Source organism: Phoenix dactylifera, chromosome 13 (genome assembly GCF_051530095.1).
Source record: "Phoenix dactylifera cultivar Ajwa chromosome 13, Ajwa_hap1_PhDact_Kaust_v1.1, whole genome shotgun sequence".
In the NCBI taxonomy this organism is placed as follows: Eukaryota; Viridiplantae; Streptophyta; class Magnoliopsida; order Arecales; family Arecaceae; genus Phoenix; species Phoenix dactylifera.
The window spans coordinates 21,549,113-21,567,943 of NC_143202.1; the positions used below are offsets into that span (position 1 = coordinate 21,549,113).

The 18,831-nt window shown below is 39.9% G+C and overlaps 1 protein-coding gene across 9 annotated transcripts in view; it reads right to left on the reverse strand.

Annotated features, from left to right (window-relative positions):
- Window positions 1-17,195, reverse strand: part of LOC103722823 (uncharacterized) — a 43,930-nt gene extending 26,735 nt beyond the window's left edge. For 3 of the 9 annotated variants that reach the window (XM_088709817.2, XM_017846595.5, XM_088709818.2), the window contains exons 1-4: window positions 17,027-17,195; window positions 13,653-13,820; window positions 13,454-13,562; window positions 13,214-13,351 (exon numbers count right to left, since the gene is read on the reverse strand). In XM_088709817.2, coding sequence (XP_088565943.2) covers window positions 13,214-13,351; window positions 13,454-13,562; window positions 13,653-13,681 — 276 coding nt within the window. In that variant the 5' untranslated portion in view covers window positions 13,682-13,820; window positions 17,027-17,195. Of the gene's footprint in view, window positions 1-13,213; window positions 13,352-13,453; window positions 13,563-13,652; window positions 13,821-13,962; window positions 14,011-16,274 lie in introns of all 9 variants that reach the window. The other 6 variants (XM_089927054.1, XM_088709819.2, XM_089927056.1 and 3 more) reach the window with 4 other exon arrangements.
- Window positions 17,196-18,831: the final 1,636 nt, after the last annotated feature.

Below are 18,831 nucleotides of genomic sequence, written 5' to 3' on the forward strand. Positions count from 1 at the left end.
TGGGAAGAGGTAGTTGGATGGAGTTATGGCGCTCTTCCCTCTTTTCGTTGAAAAACCACTTGCAGAGAATGAATGCTTGATTACTTTGAATGGAATGGTGCGTCTCTCCCTTGCTACAGTCCTCTGTGGCTATTTAAGCCATCCCCCACGGAAACTAGCCGTTAGACACCTTTTTCTGCCCGTTCTGCACACTCTGCACAACCTGACAATATGTCCGTTGGGGGTCGGAGTCGACTCGCGCGATCAGGAGTCGACTCGGCTGTAGCGGGAGTCGACTCATGCTTTTCTGGAGTCGACTCGGCAACTGTTCCGGGTTTGAATTAAAATAGCCTCTTCGACTGGGAGTCGACTCGTCTTGACCCGGAGTCGACTCGCCAACTTCTGGAGCTGACTTGGCATTTTCGGAGTCGGCTCATCTCATGAAATCCATGGAGCTAATTTTCAACTTGGCCCACTCGAGTCGACTCGACAATCCTGGGAGTCGACTCGACGCTCAGAGCCCGAACTCCCGATCTTCTGTCTTTTGGCTTGTCCAGTCTTGGAGTCGATTCGAACTTTCCCGGAGTCGACTCGGCTCTCAGTTTCCGAAACATAGGCTTCTGCCTTTTTGGTGTAGCGTTGCCTTGGAGTCGACTCGAGCTGTCTGGGAGTCGACTTGGCTGTCAGAGACAGTAAATCGGTCTTCTGTCTTTTTGGGGTCGCGCTGTCTCGGAGTCGACTCGCGCATTGCGGGAGTCGACTCGAATCTCAGAGTCCGAAAACTGCTCTCTGACTTTTGCCTTGTGAACCACTGAGAGTCGACTCTCGCTTTCTTTGGAGTCGACCTACCAACCATCGGAGTCGACTCGCGTTCCACAGGAGTCGACTCGAATCTCAGGGTCGAAAATCGCTCTCTGACTTTTCTGTCTGTAACTCCTTGGAGTCGACTCATACTACTCCGGAGTCGACTCGGTAAACATCGGAGTCGACTCGCGCACTTCAGGAGTCGACTCGCTGACAGGTTTTGAGTTGATGCTTTCTGCTCGTTTGTCTGTTCTCAGTCGGAGTCGACTCGTAATGATCCGGAGTCGTCTCGAGCCCGTGCCAGTGATTCTGATACGCTTGGAGTCGACTCGTAATACTCTGGAGTCGACTCGAGTCTCAGACTTTGGTTCAAACTGACTTCTTAACTTATCCAAAATATTATGAACCAAGTCTAGAAACACTTTAGACAAGATTTTCACTGAAACACTCAATTGAATTCATTAGTAAACACGAGATATACTCAGATGCTTTGAGCTCATCAAAATCAAATAGGGTTATGATCAATCACTCCACACTTCCTCTCTCTAAGCAAGACCCAGCGATCTTAGTGTAACACCATGACTCTCTTTTGCTTGGATCCAAGTTGACCCTAGGGTGGAGGCCCTGCATCATCTTGATACTCGGGTGGCATACCGACCCAGTACCCTAGCCTTGTCAGGTACCTCTAGAATTTGGTTACCATTAACCTTTATTGAACCATTTAAATTATAGCTCATCTTGATGAGTTTAGTTCACCTTATTCAGACCGACTCGAGTAGTCGGGCACCGCCATCTGACCGATCTAATTTAGGCATGAGGCGTATCTCCAATAGTATTTTAATTTTTGACTTTGCTTGGCTTTTAAAATAATGATAAAATTAATGGTATTTTAATGATATTAAAATAGATGAAGCTGACCCGCCTAATTGAAAAGTGGGATTTTGAAGCAAGAGGAAGTAACCTAATTCTTCAAAGTGTGTTTTCTAATAACCTTTAAAATATTATAATTAGTTAGTTAAATTGATTGTGATTTCTGTTTTATACTTGATTAAACAGGGCAAGCATGTTATTATTACTATTTTAATTGTTCTAAAATATAATGTGTATTTTAATACTCTTGTAAGATGAATTTCAAAAAATATGACTTGATAAATTATGAAATTGTTTTATATGTGTGTATTCTAAGCATGGCTATGATCTGGCCCCGCCAATGGAGATTATTCGTTGGCCTTATCAACTATAATATGAAAAACTGGTTTCGAAACCGAGCTACCGGTGATTAGAGCAGTGGTATCTATGATTTGGCTCTTGGGGCATGTTGTATCTGCTATCTGACCCATGCTACCTGGTTACGTGGCCATAGCCCATTGGGCATAGTATCGGTTTATAAAAATAATAATAATTTTTTTTTAAAAAATATGTGTTATTCAAGATTTGATTTATTCGCAGTCTGTATCATGCTATTTGATTAGTTATTTATTTGGCATGCTTAGATTCTACTTTGTTATGTTATGTTGCTTACTAGGTTAGTATAGCTCATTATTTTTTCTTTCTCTATTTTTCAGATCATGAATCATGATTGTTCGGGACTTGGGGGAGTGCACTATTGTCTGAAGAAATTCGTGATTATTTCAATTTTTGGTCTAGCTTAGTTAGACTAGTTCAATTTAGCTTGAACATTTTATTGAATTTGAATAATAATAATTAGTTAGCATATCTTAAATTATGTTATGAGAATGATTTATTTAGATCTTAATGAAATTAATTTTGAGAGGCGAAGAATTATTATAATTTGATCAATAGCCTTGTATGCATGTATGGTCCGCCCTGCAGGTATGCGGTGTCTGTTGCACTTCGGGTTTGAAGCATGACAAGAGATAAGTGCATTACTTAAAAACGTGAGAAGAGTGGTAACACTACTTACCATACATGGTAATAGTAGGCCATGTAATACAATGGCAAGGATATTTGTCAAAACCAAGTAGTGGTACCCATCTTTCTATTACCTATGATGTGAGAGGCGGGTTAGCACTACTTATCTTATATGGTAATGGTGGGCCATGTGACATATAATAATAAGGATAAGTGTCCGAGATGAGTTGTGGCACCCATCTTACCTAATAACTGTCAGGTGAGGGACCCAATGACGGCTTTGTTTTTACGGTTATATGGTGGATCTGACTTAACTAAAAAATGAAGCCAATAAATGTCAGGTGAGGCTTTCATGACTTAGAGACCGGATATCGTTGCAACTTGCTTTAGAAGTATTGTACAAGAGTTGTACACTCATCATTCTATGTATCGTCAATAACTATTAGGTTAGATGGCATGTAAATCGATGGGACCGCAGTATCCACTTGAAACTCTAATCGCGAAGGGTTTTCGTTTCTCTACCTAAAGAGTGTGAGAGATTCGAGAAAATAGTAGGAAGTGTATTTATTTTAAAAGATCCTAAAACAAATTAAGATTAAGTACAAAATCTAACTAGAATCTTTACTCTCTACAGATCACAATGTCAGCTTCTAACCAACCGTCTGACCGAAACTAATTAGAAAGACTGGCTACGAAACTTGAAAATTATTTTGAGTTGCGAGAAAATAGGCTATGTACTCAACAATGATATTCCCTCGTTACTAGCCCATCCGACCACTGATCAACAGGCTACGTTTGATAAGTGGACGGATGATGACTTCAGAGTCAGGTGCTACATGATGACTTCTATGTCCAATGAACTCCAATGCCAGCATAAGAACATAAAGACTGCTAGGGACATATTGACTCACCTGCAAGAGTTGTATGGTGAGCCAAGTCGCACAGCATATTTTGAAGCATCCAAGAGGCTCTTCAAGATAAAGATGTGCGAATGGCAGTCTGTCCATGATCACTGTTTGACTATGATCAAAAATTTGGAGGAGCTTGAGAAGCTCGACATGGCCATGTATACGGAATTGCAAGTGGATTTGATCCTGCAATCCCTTCTAGATTCATTTGGGCAATTTATAGTAAACTACCATATGAATAAGATTGATTGCACCAAGACTGTGTTGGTAAACATGTTGGTACCTATTGAAAGGGCCTTGAAGGGTTCAAGGGGCACTGTTCTCGCTGCAGAGTTGGCTTCTACTTCTAAGAAAAAATGTACTTGGAAGAAGAAGAAGTCTATGAAGAAGCAAAAGAACGAGAAAAAGCTAAAGAAGGAAGTTCAAAAGAAAAAGGCTGATGACAAAGCAAAATGTTTCCACTGCAACGTCGACGACTATTGAAAAAGGAATTATCCTTTATATCTGGAGAGCCTGAAGAACAAAAAAAGAGATACAGCTTTGAAAAGTATGTTAGACTTGCTCGTTATTGAAACTAATCTAACAGTTTCTTCTACTTCCAGTTGGGTTATTGATTTTGGTTCTAGTGCTCACTTGCGCACTATTATGCAGGGTCTAAAGAAAAGTAGAAGGCTGACGGAAGATACAGTAATCCTTCGTATTGACAATGGGGCAAGAGTTGCTGCTATGGCTATGGGCACCTATCCTCTGCGACTACCATTTGGATTTAGTTTGATATTTAAAGACTTACTATGTACCTGCTGCTAGTAGGAATTTGATTTCTGTTTCATGTTTAGCATAGGATGATCATATTTTTAATTTTGATAAAGACTACTGTTTCATATATTTTACAAATAAATTGGTTGTACATGGTTTTATGATTGATAGTCTTTATCACTTACATATGAATATATCTGTGAATCTATCTGAGCAACTAATGAGTGCCATTGGATCCAAAAGATCCAGAGATGAGATAAACCAGAAGTATATATGGTACCTTAGGCTTAGCCATATTGGAGAGGATAGAATAAACAAATTAGATAAAGATGAGCTTCTCGGCTCATTGACTTTCGAGTCATATCCAGTCTGTGAATCCTGCCTTTAAGAAAAAATGGCCAAATTACCCTTTGTAGGACATGGGAAGAGGACCACTGAGATACTTTTTCTAGTACATACTGATGTGTGTGGCCCATTTGATGTGCAAGTCAGGTGTCGTTATCTTTACTTCATTATCTTTACCGATGATTTTTCTCGATATGGGTATGTGTATCTTATGAGACAAATTTAAAGCTTTTGAAAAGTTCAAATATGAAGTAGAAAATCAAACTGGAAAATCCCTTAAGGCTCTTCGATCAAATCGAGGAGGTAAATACCTTAGTGAAGAATTCTGTAACTATCTAAAAAAAATGGCATAGTCTCACAATGGACCCCTCCTGGAACACCTCAACTCAATGGGGTGTCGAAGAGGAGGAATTAGACCCTATTGGATATGGTTTGGTCAATGATGAGCTTCACTGATTTGCCCTTGTTTTTTTGGAGAGATGCCTTACTTTCTACAATTTACTTGTCGAATAGAGTTCCCTCTCCGTTCCTACCATACCGTATGAGATATGGCATGGTAAGAAGCCTAGTCTTGGTCATCTCAAGATTTGGGGATATCCGGCCCTCGTTAAAAGACTACATAGGATACTATTTTTATGTCCCAAAGGATCACAATGTTTTTGTGAGCCGACATGTTATCTTCTTGGAAAAACAGTTTATCATGATAGAGGTAGTGGGAGGAAAATTGAGCTTGAAGAAAAAGTCTCTGAAAAGCAACGAGTCATTGAACCTACAGAACCTATTCATACTGAGTCAGTATATGTATTACCTCCTCCATCTCGTAGATCAAGTAGGATCTTCCGTCCTCCTGAAAGATACTTAGGTATGCTTGCAGAGGATATAGAGGAAATGTTCCTCATAGGGGATGAGGAACATGGAAAGGATCTCAATACCTACAACAAGGCGATGTTGGACATCGAATCCGAAAAATGACTGGAAGCAATGAAGTCAGAAATCGACTCCATGCATTCTAACCAAGTTTGGAACCAGAAGGTATAGTATCTATTGGTTGTAAATGAATCTACAAAAGAAAGATATATTCGGATGGAAAGGTAGAGACCTATAAGGCAAGGCTAGTGGCGAAAGGTTATAGTCAACGCGAAGGCATTGACTATCAGAAGACCTTTTCACCTGTGGTCATGCTGAAGTCTATCTGAATATTGCTTGCTATTGCAACATATCATGATTATAAGATCTAGAAGATGGATATGAAAACTATTTTTCTAAATGGATATCTTGAGGAAGATAGCTATATGGACAACCTTTGGGTTTCACTTCCAGTGATGGAGATTACAAGGTCTGCAAGCTACAAAAGTTCATTTATGGACTAACGCAAGCATCTCGGAGTTGGAACACTCGTTTCAATGATGCGATCAAATCATTTGATTTCATCAAGAACGAAGAAAAACCATGTGTTTATAAGAAAGTTAGTGGGAGTGCTGTTGTATTTCTCGTATTGTACGTGAATGACATCCTCCTGATTGGAAATGATATTTCTATGCTAACTTTGGTCAAGGTCTGTCTAGTTGTCTAAAGAATTCTTCGTTAAAGACCTTAGGGAGGCATCCTATATTTTGGAGATTAAGGTCTATAGAGATAGATCTAAGAGGATGCTTGGCCTATCACAAAAAATGTACATAGAGAAGGTGCTGAAGAGGTTCAATATGGAAAACTCTAAAAGAGGATTTCCACCCCTTAGGCATGGGATACATCTCTTCAAGAAGATATGCCCCAACACATCTGAAGAGATTCAGTGCATGAGCAAGATCTCTTATGCTTCGGCTATAGGAAGCCTCATGTATGCCATGCTATGTACACGACCTAATATAGCCCTTGCTGTGAGCGCCATGAGCAAATATCAGTCGAATCCAGGTGAGGAGCACTGGATAGCTGTGAAGAACATTCTTAAGTACTTAAGAAGAACTAAGGATATGTTCTTGGTCTTTGGAGGATCAGAGTTAAAGGTAGAAGGATACATAGATTCAGATTTTATGACTGATATTAATGATAGAAAGTCTACATCAGGATATGTGTTCTTGTGCAATGGTGGTTCGGTAAATTGGAAGAGTTCCAAACAACCGATCATTGCTGATTCTACTATGGAAGCTGAATATATTGCCGCCTCTGAAGCTGCAAAAAAAGTCTTCTGGTTCAAGAAGTTTATTGCAGAGTTAGATGTATTGTCATCAGATGCCATAACGCTCTACTGCGATAATAATGGCACCATAATTTTTAAAAGGAGCTTAGGTCTTATCAGAAGCCCAAACTTATAGAGCGGCATTTTTATCTTATACACGACTACCTCGAAAAGAAATATGTCGAGGTGCAAAGAGTAAACTCCACGGACAATGTAGCGGACCCATTCACTAAGCAGTTTAGTCAGCAGAAGACTGAAGCTCACCTTGAGAAGATGGATCTTAGATACATGGCTGATTGGCTTTAGTGCAAGTAGGAGATTGTTAGATGTATGCCCTAAAAGTTAATTTGGCTGACATATTATTTATTCTGAGGTATAGTTTTGTTCTTGACTTTGTTATTATTTAATAATATTGGGCATGTGTTTTCATTCATGTTGTGTATATATCCATGAATTATCCAAAAAATAATAAGATGATGATATATATTCTCAAGAGTTGAGAATTTGAGTCATATATCATTGGTGATTAATTCCTAAATGCTCCTGATCGATGGATCATCACGAAGACGGTAATTGATCCGATGAAATTAGTGCACAGATCGTTTTTCTTTTTGGATGAACGAGTCTCGAATCCACAGTGTAGGAACACTGGAGTGATAGTGCAGGTGCTTGTTAGAGAACGAGGATACCGAGCGTGACTAATGCAAGAAGTTACTTGGATGTCTATCCACTCGTCAGTGACTTACTTGATGTTGCAGTGGTATGACTGATCCTTTAACCTGCGGTGCCTTGGCTATTCATAGTGAAATTGTTATAGTTTGACTGCACATGTACCTGGTCTCTAGTCATATGGGTCCTTGTGGTGCAGATTGGCTGCAGTAGGTTTACTGTAGGAGTAGGGTGTGCACATACATGGAATCAATCGATCTTGGTAGATAAGGAATAGTTTTATGTGATTTATGAGACTGAGTTCGAAAGACCTCGGCCAGAGCAGTATGTATAGTGGAAAAGAAATTTTCCACTCTCGAACTAAAGTTGAATAAATTTTGACATATAATAGACAATAGGGTTTGACGAGTTATCCATGACCTCCGTCTTGTAGGGATCCATGATAGAAGGATATACGATAACTGCACCTAGAGGTTCATTTATCTCATTCTGATGAGTTGCCACTACATACTGCTAGGTGTCACTGGTGGATGGTGAGACTCACAGAGATTATCTTGATGGTCAATGATCCCTGGTGAGATGAGTTGGAATTGTTCCAACCTATTGAAAGGAGTTTTCAATGATATTGTGATAGGCATCACAATATATCTCACTACTAGATAGAATAGAACCTATTGGATTACACACATTAGAGTTTTGACCGATCTAATGGTTGGATTGTGATTTGGAATCACAATAGATCATGATTATCAATTTGATTGATAATTAGTTTAACCCACTAAGAGTTAGTGAGTTGAAGAAGGAATAATTGTAATTGTATTGAATCAATTGGACTTAATTAAATTGGGCTTGACCTTATTAGATAAGGTTTAAGAGTAGGACTCTTAGAGTCCTAATTAGATTAGGACTGCAAATTATAAGAGTCCAATTTGGAGTAGGACTCGTAGAGTCCTAATTAGATTAGGATTGAAAATCTTAATTGAAGAATCCTAATTGCAATAGGACTCCTTATTAGATAAGGATGAAGAATTCTAATTGCAATAGTACTCCTTATTAGATAAGGATGAAGAATCCTAATTGTAATATGACTTCTTATTAGATAAGGATTAAGAGTCCTGGAGCCCATGATTGAGTCATGATTGGATTAGGCTACCTAATCCCCCTTGGAGGAGGATTCACGCACAAAATAAAAAGAGGGGCATGCACCCCTCATTATTTTAATTTATTTTTGGATTTTTTGGGGGGCATGCGTAAGAGGAAGCCCTAAGGGACTTTGGGGGCAAATCTGGACCGCCAGAAAAGAAAGAAAAAAATAAAAAGGGTGCGTACGACCTTCCTTCCCTTCTCTTGGGTGTGGCCTTCTCTTCCTCCTTTCATCCTTCTTCTTCCTCTCAAAAACAATCAAAGAGATGGTTCAAAAAGAGAGGGCTTCAATCATTAAAGATGATCTCTGCAAGTGAGCTAGCACCCCGGTGAGATTTAGATGCTTGGATTGGTTCTCTTACTTATGTGGATATCCGTAGAGGCCGGACGCGTGTGCGGCTTCAAGCGAGCCTTTCAAGTTTTCTACGATCATCAGATTGCAGTGAAAATCTACCTGCACAAGATGAAGATACAATCTTTCCTCTAATAATCTAATATTAATCTATTTATGAACGGTTTTTGTTTTGTTCATGAGATGAACGGCCGTGCATGCATCTTCCACTGCGATTTTATTTTTCTGCAACATGCACGGTATACCAACACCTTCAACCTTCCAAGCCGCCATGAATGAAGTCTTCCGACCTTATTTGAGAAGGTTTGTCATCGTATTCTTCGACGACATTTTAGTTTATTTGAAGTCTATGGAAAAGCATATGGAGCATCTAGAGTTGGTGTTGCACATTTTAGAAGAACAACATTTTTATATCAAGGCTTCTAAATGCACATTCGTACAAGAAGAGTTGGAATAACTTGGGCATATCATTTCGAGGGATGGAGTTAAAGTTGACTAGCGAAAGATCGAAGCCATGGTAGATTGGCCCTTGCCCAAAGATGTGTCGGCTATGAGGGGATTTCTAGGGTTGACGGGCTACTACCGGAGGTTTGTAAAAAACTACGGGCTGATTGCAAAACCGTTGACCTCCATGCTTAAAAAAAGGGAGTTTGAGTGGTCAGATGCCGCTAGAAAAGCCTTTGAAGATCTTAAGAGAGTGACTCAAATCTTAGTCCTTGTATTGCCGGATTTCAGCAAGTCATTTGAAGTCTACATCGACGCTAGCGGAGAGGGTACTGGGGCATATTGGTCCAAGAAAAGAGGCCAATCGCGTATATGTCCAAAACTTTGGGTCCACAAAAGAGGGCTTGGAGTACTTATGCCTATGAATTGATGGCCGTGGTACATGCCGTGAAAGTTTGGAGGCCCTACCTATTAGGGAGGTGATTCACCATTGTTACAGATCAGCAGGCATCCGACGCCTCCTTGAGCAAAAGATAACCACCCCGGAGCAGCAAAAATTCTTAGTCAAATTGCTTGGATTTGAGTACAATATAGTTTACCAATCGGGCAAAGACAACAAGGTAGCAGATGCATTATCACGGAAAAAGGAAAGCCCATTGCTAGCAGAAATAATGGAAGAGGATAAGTATTCACAAGAACTCTCCCTTGAGGACAAGGGTGTTCTTTAAGAGAGGGGGGATGATGAGACCCCTAGCCAAGCGCCCGGCTAAGGCACTTGTCCATCGCATTCAGCCTCCAACAATCGCTTAAATTCGAATTTGAATTCGAATTCTGCAACCATCAAGCACTGCAGCAATTAAGGCTGAGGATTACGCCGCGCGCAGCAATCGCCCCATGCGCCCAACCAACCGGCCTATATTTGAATTCAAATTTTGAATTTGAATTTCAATTCAAATTTTGAATTTGAATTTTGCAATCCACACAACAACAGCAACCGACGCCCATTGATCACGCCCAGTGCAAATCAAGCCATATCCCATGCCACGTGTTGCCCTCCATCTTTCCTTTGAATTTGAATTTGAAATTTAAATTTGAATTATTTTAGAATTCTGCATGTGTCCATGTAAAACCCTATATAAGGCGTAGGATAGGATTAAGGAAGGTATCTTGGAAGTCTTGTTTTTATCCACCTAGAGTGTGAGTTGGCCGCAAAGGCTTGGGAGGCCTAGTGCCTATTGTAATCGGCCTTCGGGCTTGGGCTAAGGTTGGGATAAACCAATCCCTCCTTAAATTGTTCTCGTCTTTGTTTCTTTTGGAATCAGATCAGCAAGCTTTTCTCTCATTGTGCATCTCGTGTGTGTTGATTCAACTTGGACAAACCAAAGGATAAGCTGCAGCCAGTAATCCCTTAGATGGTTCAAGAATTCCGAGGAAGAGACAACCATCCTTTTTGTGCAAACATCAAGATAAGCTACAGCTTGAAATCTCGATCTTCGACAAAGAGATTTTAAGTGTGTCGAACATCAAATCTACTCGGCATTGCTTATATCCGGTCGAGGTGGCACTATCATTCAAAGGGCAGACGCAAAGGAGGCAAGGGGACTATGTGGTGTAGAGGCGGCCGTCCGACGCACCCCACCACATGGTTGGCTAGAGGGACGCAGAGTATGTAATCTATTCGCATCGGAGGAGCGAAGGTGGGATGAGGACCTCATCAGGCGAATATTTGTGGAGCAGCTGACTGAGTGAGTCCTATCATTACCGATTCCTGCTGGGGAGGCGGTGGACAGGAGAGTCTGGAGAACGACGGGGAGATCGGGTGTGAGAGCTCGAGACCTATCTGGGGTGGTCGGGAGGACTTCAACTTGGCATATTGATGGGGGCTGGATTTGGAGGTTGCGCATCCATCCCCGTTTGCATTGTTTATTTGAAAGGTGGCATGAGTTTGCCTGCCTACCAGAGATGTTCTGGCTCGGTGGTGGGTGAGGATTTCCTCAGTTTGTATGGTTTGCTCGGAGGTGGAGGAGTCTATTCTCCATGCTTTCATTGAGTGCCTATGTGCCACTTAGATCTGGGGGTGCGCCTCGGACTTTCCTGTCCTGTGGCGGAGGTGGACGTCGATCGAGTATTTTCTGTACTTTCTAGAGGCTTCCTTGTGGGGGCCCAACCTTATGGAGCGGAGGATCAGTGCTGCCTACCTGGCCTACCATTGTTGGCTAGATAGGAATGCCCGAGTCTTTGAAGGCTGCAACACGTACCCATGGTTGGTGGCGGACAGAGCTCTACAGCATGAAGCGGAGGTTATCGGCACTACTGAAGCTTTATCCTTTGGGACGGCTAGGATAATCTGGGGTACCCATTCTGCTCTCGCAGCGACCAGAATAGTGCTTGTTTCCTAGGTACCCCCATCCCTTTGCATTCTTAAGATGAACTTTGACGGTAGTGTCGGTGAGGGAGAGAGCAGTAGAGGTGTGGGATTTGTCATCAGAGATCATGATGCCTGACTGGTGGCGGCCGGCGAATGGCGGATCTTCGACACGTCTATCGACAGTGTCGAGCTCAGAGCTGCCAGGGAGGGCATCACTTATGCGAGCGTGTGTTGGGTGCGGATCGCATTCTCCTCGAGGGGGACTTGGCCATGGTGATCAAGTGGGTTCGGGGTCGGGGGTGCATTGTTGATGGTAGGCTGCTGCTCCACGACATTCGCAGACTCTTGAGAGAGTGTTGCTCTTATCAGGCTACACATGTCTATAGGGAGGCGAATGGTGCTGCTGATTGGGTTGTCCCATTTGCGGCGCACCACTCCAGAGGCTTCATCTAGGACAACTACGTGTCTGTGCCTCAGCCCTTGCGTAGTCTTCTTTTTTCTGATTTTGTTGGCCATACTTACACCGTCCGGTTTGAGCCGTTGTTGTACCAAAAAAAATAAAAAAAGGGGTGATCTTCATGTTACAGCTTTCATTTGATTTACTTGTAATTTTGTTTTCATTGCCATTTGGATCAACCAAAAGAAATACTTCAAGGACCTCTAACTGATGCAAATCCAGAAAAAGCGGACTGATATCACAAATCTATAACCATGTCAGTATGCTTAGGTTTCACATGGATATCATGAACTTCCAAATTTCCAAATAGCTCTCAAGGAACAAACAAGTTCATAGACAAGCTAAAGATACAAATTATGTTATTAATACTAGCCATTAGCACCATATGGAGAGGCTATTTTAGCATGCGAGCATGGATGAGTAACTAGAGGCAAATTCACAACTACTAAAACAGAGATCATATGTGAATTCAAATCATGGTCAGCGTACAACTCTAGAATTCCTCCTTTAGTTTTACAAGGGGAGACAAAATGAACTGCTAGACTCATAACATGTTGAGCTTGCATTGAGCTACCTCTGGACAGGGCCAGATTGAAACGCTTATATATATAGTACCCCGCTCAGCTCAGCTCACGCCCCAATACAAAATATTGGCCTTCGACTCAGATAACATCCTCAGTCTCTAAGGTCTGGTTATTCATCAGTTGTGGTTGATTCATCATACCATGGACTACCTTGTTATACCTATCTTGATTCAATATATAAGTTGTGTTGAAGGTTATTCGTCTTGTGTATAATCTTGAAATACATCCACATAAATGACAGGAGTTAAGGCAACACTGACCTTCAGATTCTGAGGTTGCAGCACAAAGGTTGCAAAGGAGACCTTAAAGTATCATTGAAATTGATATAGTATTGGTACTTTGTAGCATAGAAGTACCTTTAAAGTATCATTGAAATCGTTTGAATTGTTTCCGCTGCGATTTCTTGCAGATGTCAAAGCATGGTTCAACAATGCTTGAGTTGTGACCCAGTTCCTGTCTTCAATGTATGGAATAACGCTAGAAGGAAAGCAGAGCTGCCAAATTCATCCAGTAAAAATTTTAGTTACTTGCATTATTTATGTGTGTATATATAGACACAAACTTAGAAAGAGGGAGAGAGGAACAATTTAGTCCACCTTTGTAGGAAAAGAAATTCCAATCAAAAAGCCAACCACAATTCCTATGATCGTTGCTATAGTGAACCTCACAGTCACATTTTTTTTCCCAACGAGTCCACTGCAAGCCCTAGTTTTTTCGAGCAAAACAGCGTACAGTGAAAATAAGTATATGATACATAAAAATTGCAGCTCTCTGTTCACAAGAACTTATATACACCTGCAGCTGATGGAACCAAGCTTTGCCATGATTTTCCAACTTTAAAATCGCAAAGATAGGGATTCTTCAAGCCGGAAGCTGTTCCACATTGTTCAAATGTTCATAATTGCTAGTTCTTCAAAAAGATGGCTCAGCCTTCATGACAATATGATCAACAAGCAGCAGGTTCTGTAACATTTTAGTATGAAATAAAGTTAAATAAAGTGTAAATGATACAAAATTGTTCTAGCTCAAGAATGATAAAGTTTCATAACCAGGCATCATAGGCAGCAAGTCAGTAGATGTACATGAGCCAGTTAAAGAACAAGACCTCAGTCTAAGAAAACACCGTAGCGTTGAATACTTCCAATAACATATCCTGTTTAATTGAGAAGAAGACATAAAAATAAAGTGAAAAAGAAATGATGATTCTATTTCATTATTCTATTGAATATGACTGTTTTTGGAAAAGAAACCATTAAAACATTAAAAACAGAAAAGTGCCATGAAAATATATTACTAACCCATAAGATGTTCATAGTCACATTGAAAAGCAGTAACCATTTTTTGTACATTTTATTAGCCTAATAGAAAAATACACTGCTTAGTATTCAAAACATGATCCACCAACACATACACCTAGAAAAAGAATATATAACATCACAGAGAAAAGAAACTGTTGCTTCTGAAGGCCAACTTCAGGATTTTGTATAAGTTCCTCAGCAAAGCAATTGACTAAAAAACAAAGGCAAGAGCCAAAAATTAGGGATTAAAATTATCTTGGTTATAAATTATCTTTTTAGTTGCATATTGGCTGAGAAATCTAACTATTTGATTTTTCTTGGCCAGTTTTCCTGTCATATATTAATTCTTGACAAAGAAAAAGAAAAGAAAAACTATCATGTCTTGGTCAATGGCTAATATGCAGAACATAGGATCAGCAGAACTGATGAATGATATGAAAAAGTGGCCTATATTTGACAATTGCACTGCAATCTAATTACAACAAAAGCCACGTAAGAAAAAAAGGTGCACATATGGATCTCAAGCTATCCATTTACATATCCAATTGAATGTAACCCCCAACATTTTAGCTCTCCAAATGGAATCTACACCAAGACCAGGAGGGATGCCAATTGGCTGTCCTGGTCCAAGAGCTATAGGTTCTGGTCAAAATTCGATCAAGAGCAAGGTTGATTCAAGGTGCAATCCACCAGGTTAAGCTTCCACCAAGTTATGGAACCCCGGAGGAGATCTGAGCTGTGCGTAAACCTCTGCTCCAGATAATAGATATGTTAAGCTCCTGAATGTATTAAATTATAAATTTTGTTCCATAAAAGTCAATGCATTTAAGAAAACTGCTCTATGATGGAAAAGATTTAGGTCTGAACATGTGCCACTTCAGCTATAAGAAAATATTATGATGAAGTAATCACAAAAATTGGCTGAGTGTTTTCTACTCTCTGATTCTTGATTCTTGCTTATCTAGTCAAATCAAAATCTATGGCTTTCTTCTCCCTGGCTAATCTCTTCTCCCCCTTCATTGGTAAACAATTTGTTGCCACCAATGATGCTTCTAGACACAAACCCAAACAACTCTAATTGAAGTCACTGTGGTCAAAAGCCTGATGCTTCCAATCTGGCGGGGAACATAGAGAAGGAGAAAGTATTCAATGCTCTAAACATAGACCTAAGGCTTCAAAGAGGTTTCAAAGAGGAGGGTTCATTTAAGAAGTTTAAGGCTCAGGATATTGCAAAGAGCAATGAATCTTTGACCAGACTGCTTCAATCAATTTCCCTATCAAAAACATTATTTTTAAATCTCTGAAAGAAAAAACTATACTGACAATATTGCACACAACCAGCTCGTTGAAAACTCGAAAACTTGAAAATGTGATGATATCTTCAAACCCCTAACACTATTATAACCGAAGTTTGTCGTACCAGTAGATACCATACCGTATCAGTAACAAATTGGTATGCAGTTGCGTACCATACCTTAAATCATGTTTTTATTCACACCATGCTCTGAGGGCAGTAAGCATTCATCATAAATTTCCTTCTTCTGATGACACATACATACATACATACATACACTAGATAATATGCTTACAAGACAAACCAAGACATATCTCTATCAATGATAAAACATAGATATCTTCAGGCTTTGACAATACTCCATCGTGTAACTCATAAGACATATAATGAAATTCCGCAGACTGCCATCATGATACATTCCAACAAATAAGGGCTCAACCCACATACATGTAAAGCAACTTATTTGCAAGAAACAGTACTGCATTTATGCAAAAGATTGTGGATAAAAAAATAGTTGCTATGAAGCTCATAATAACAAGACCTAGTCCCAAAGCAAGAAGCTTTACTGAATAATCATGATTCTTCATAATTCCACCAGGATAAAGCTTTTTTTCTTTCTGTTCCATCCAGGTATAGTCAAAACTTTTTAACATTTTATGAACAAAAAGCACATAAGAAGGCTTGAAATAATGATGTTGCTAACCAAAGGGCACCACTGGTAAATTTGAAAGCTACATATTCAACCGCATGCATGTCTTTTCTTCAGTACATATGTCAATCACCAATCACAAATAGCCTAACCTTGTGCCATGCTTTAAAAACTACCTCAAACTATAGTCTGCTATAAAAAAATTGGCAACTTGTATCCTTTCTCTTCATGCACAGGAGCACAACAAGGGCGAGCATGCTATACTTGCTTCTTGTGAAAATTGCATTCAAAAGATGACTTTACTCATCCAGAAGAACTTGTGACCTTGTTCCCACAGAGCTAGGCAAAGATTGACACTCGCTGTGCAAGCTTTTTGACTTCACATGCCTATGAGTCGATAATCGTCAGAAACCAATACATTCAATCTCCAGCAATCATACAAACAGTTCATACTAGTTGTGTTTCCATTGCGATACAAGTCCTGTACTCAAGCCTCCAAGGAAGTATCTAACTGCGACAATCTAATATCCAAGAACGAAAACCACATTCACCAACCAAAATTCAAGTATCAACCACTTCCAATTAAATCAACAAAAGTACAATCCACAGAAACCCAAACGAAAACACTCTTTTATCCTTAAAAACACTTTCTCCAAAAAAAAAAAAAATCCCGCAAGAAATTTAAATAAGGAATAAAGAAAAGCCGACTCCAACAATCAAATAACAAATAAGATGAACTCCCAAGAACATAGAACGAAATGCTCAATAATAAAAATAAAATCAACGTAGAGACCTTTTCTTTATTATTTTTTTTTGTTAACACTAATCACGGAAATCTCATCTCATAATTCATAAAAACAAACTGAACCGCTCAAATCAAAAGGACATAAAGAAGACGAAGCTGGATCCCAGGATAGAAGCCCTAGACCTGATCAAGGACTCCAAACAAATGCGAAGACTTGCAGCGTACTGGGACTCCTCAAAGACCCCTCTCTTCTCCTCCTCTGTTAACACTGGAAGAACACGGGTGAAATTCGGATTCTCAGCTGCCGTTCGGGCAACGAAAGGAAGAAAAGGTGGCGACAAATAGCGGGCCAGGCATGCATGCTAAGGTAAATAGTGCTGCCGATTGGATGGTTTTTTTCTGGCTCATTATTTTATCAAATTTTTTTAAAAAAAATTTATCGAAAAAAAAATATGTGTCTGTATTTTAATTTTTATATATTTTTTTATCTAATTTTATTGATTGCGCCCACGTTGGTCGCGTCCGAGCCGTCATTGTACACACAATGTTGACTGATGGTGATATGGGTGACGAGAGGGTGATTGGTTGAGCCAATGCTTCGATGCCACATGGCATGAAAAATCTCCTCACGTATGTTTCCGTAGCTGTGGCATTATCTTTTCAAAATTATATTTAGTAAATGCTTTATCAAATTCTCCAGAGTGCGGTCTAAGTACCGCCACGTGTCACGTCGAGAATGGTTTCAGACATTGTGTTCTGGTACCAAAGTTGGGCTTCTTAGCATTGGTGGCGACAGAATTTGGCATATTTTGGTCTTATTTTTAGACCGTTACTATTTAATAAACGCTTTATAAGCGTAGTAGTCTTGAGCGGGCTAGGAAAGTTTTATCATTGTTATTTTAAAAAATTATAGTTATATTCTTCTATTTTGGTCGATTTGCACTTACATCATCTTGAGTTTAATAATTTTTAATTGAATCTTTTAAGTTAGAACACTGGCCTAATATTATCCTTATAGCTCATCCATCATCCAATATCGTAGTCCATCATCTGAAATGATGAAACTACCTCTCTTCATTAATTCTTCAAATTTTGTATTTTTTATTTTATTTTTGTTCCTAGTTACGATCTGTGGTTGAATGTTTTCTTCTCTTAACATAGGTAGAGTTGAATTTTAATCATCACAAAAATTTGTTGTTGCTGAAGTCATTGTAGGTTTTGTTGGATTACGGCTTGTGATATTTGCTCTCATGCTATCAATCACTTTAAATGCCATGTGCTTAATGGATTGCTAATTAGGCGAGGGTTTGAGTGCAATTCTCGAACATGAACCCTCTCTCTATGGGGCTGGACCGTATGCCTCCTTGCCCCACATAGCCTTTCCTTGTGTTAGCATCTTCGGCAAATACTTTATAAGTAGTAGACCCCGGGTGGGCTAGAAAAGTTTTATTTTATTATTTTAAGAAAATTATAGTTTCACCCTCCTTAGTGAGTTCGCTTTAGGCCGGCCTACTGCAAGAAAGGCTTCAAAAATAAAATAGAAAGAAAAAAGACCCCTCTTAATGAGTTCGCTCAACCCATGCCCTGCTAAATCCTGAACTCCTTGGCACAATGGTATCCCATCTCAAGGCACTCTACAAGTTGCAATAAGATTCCAAGCAATCCTTCAGTTGAGCACATTGTGTGATTTCTAGTGCAAGCTCGCAAAATTAAAGGCAAAGCTTTAACCATTATTGTTCTCGAAGACTTGTAGTTCTTTGAGTCTCCATCCTAGGGGAACCAAAGGATCAGCTTGGTCGATTTGCAGGCGCATCACCTCTTGTCTCATGAAGGCCTTCCCCTCCTCCCATTGTAGCAAGAAGTGCACTTGATATATCCCTAGAATCATAGGTGCCGCCATTTGATGCCATTGATTTGATGCTCTCCGCCTTCTCTATGACTGTGAAGTCAACCAAATGAACAATCTCTAAGCATTGCTAGCTTCACCC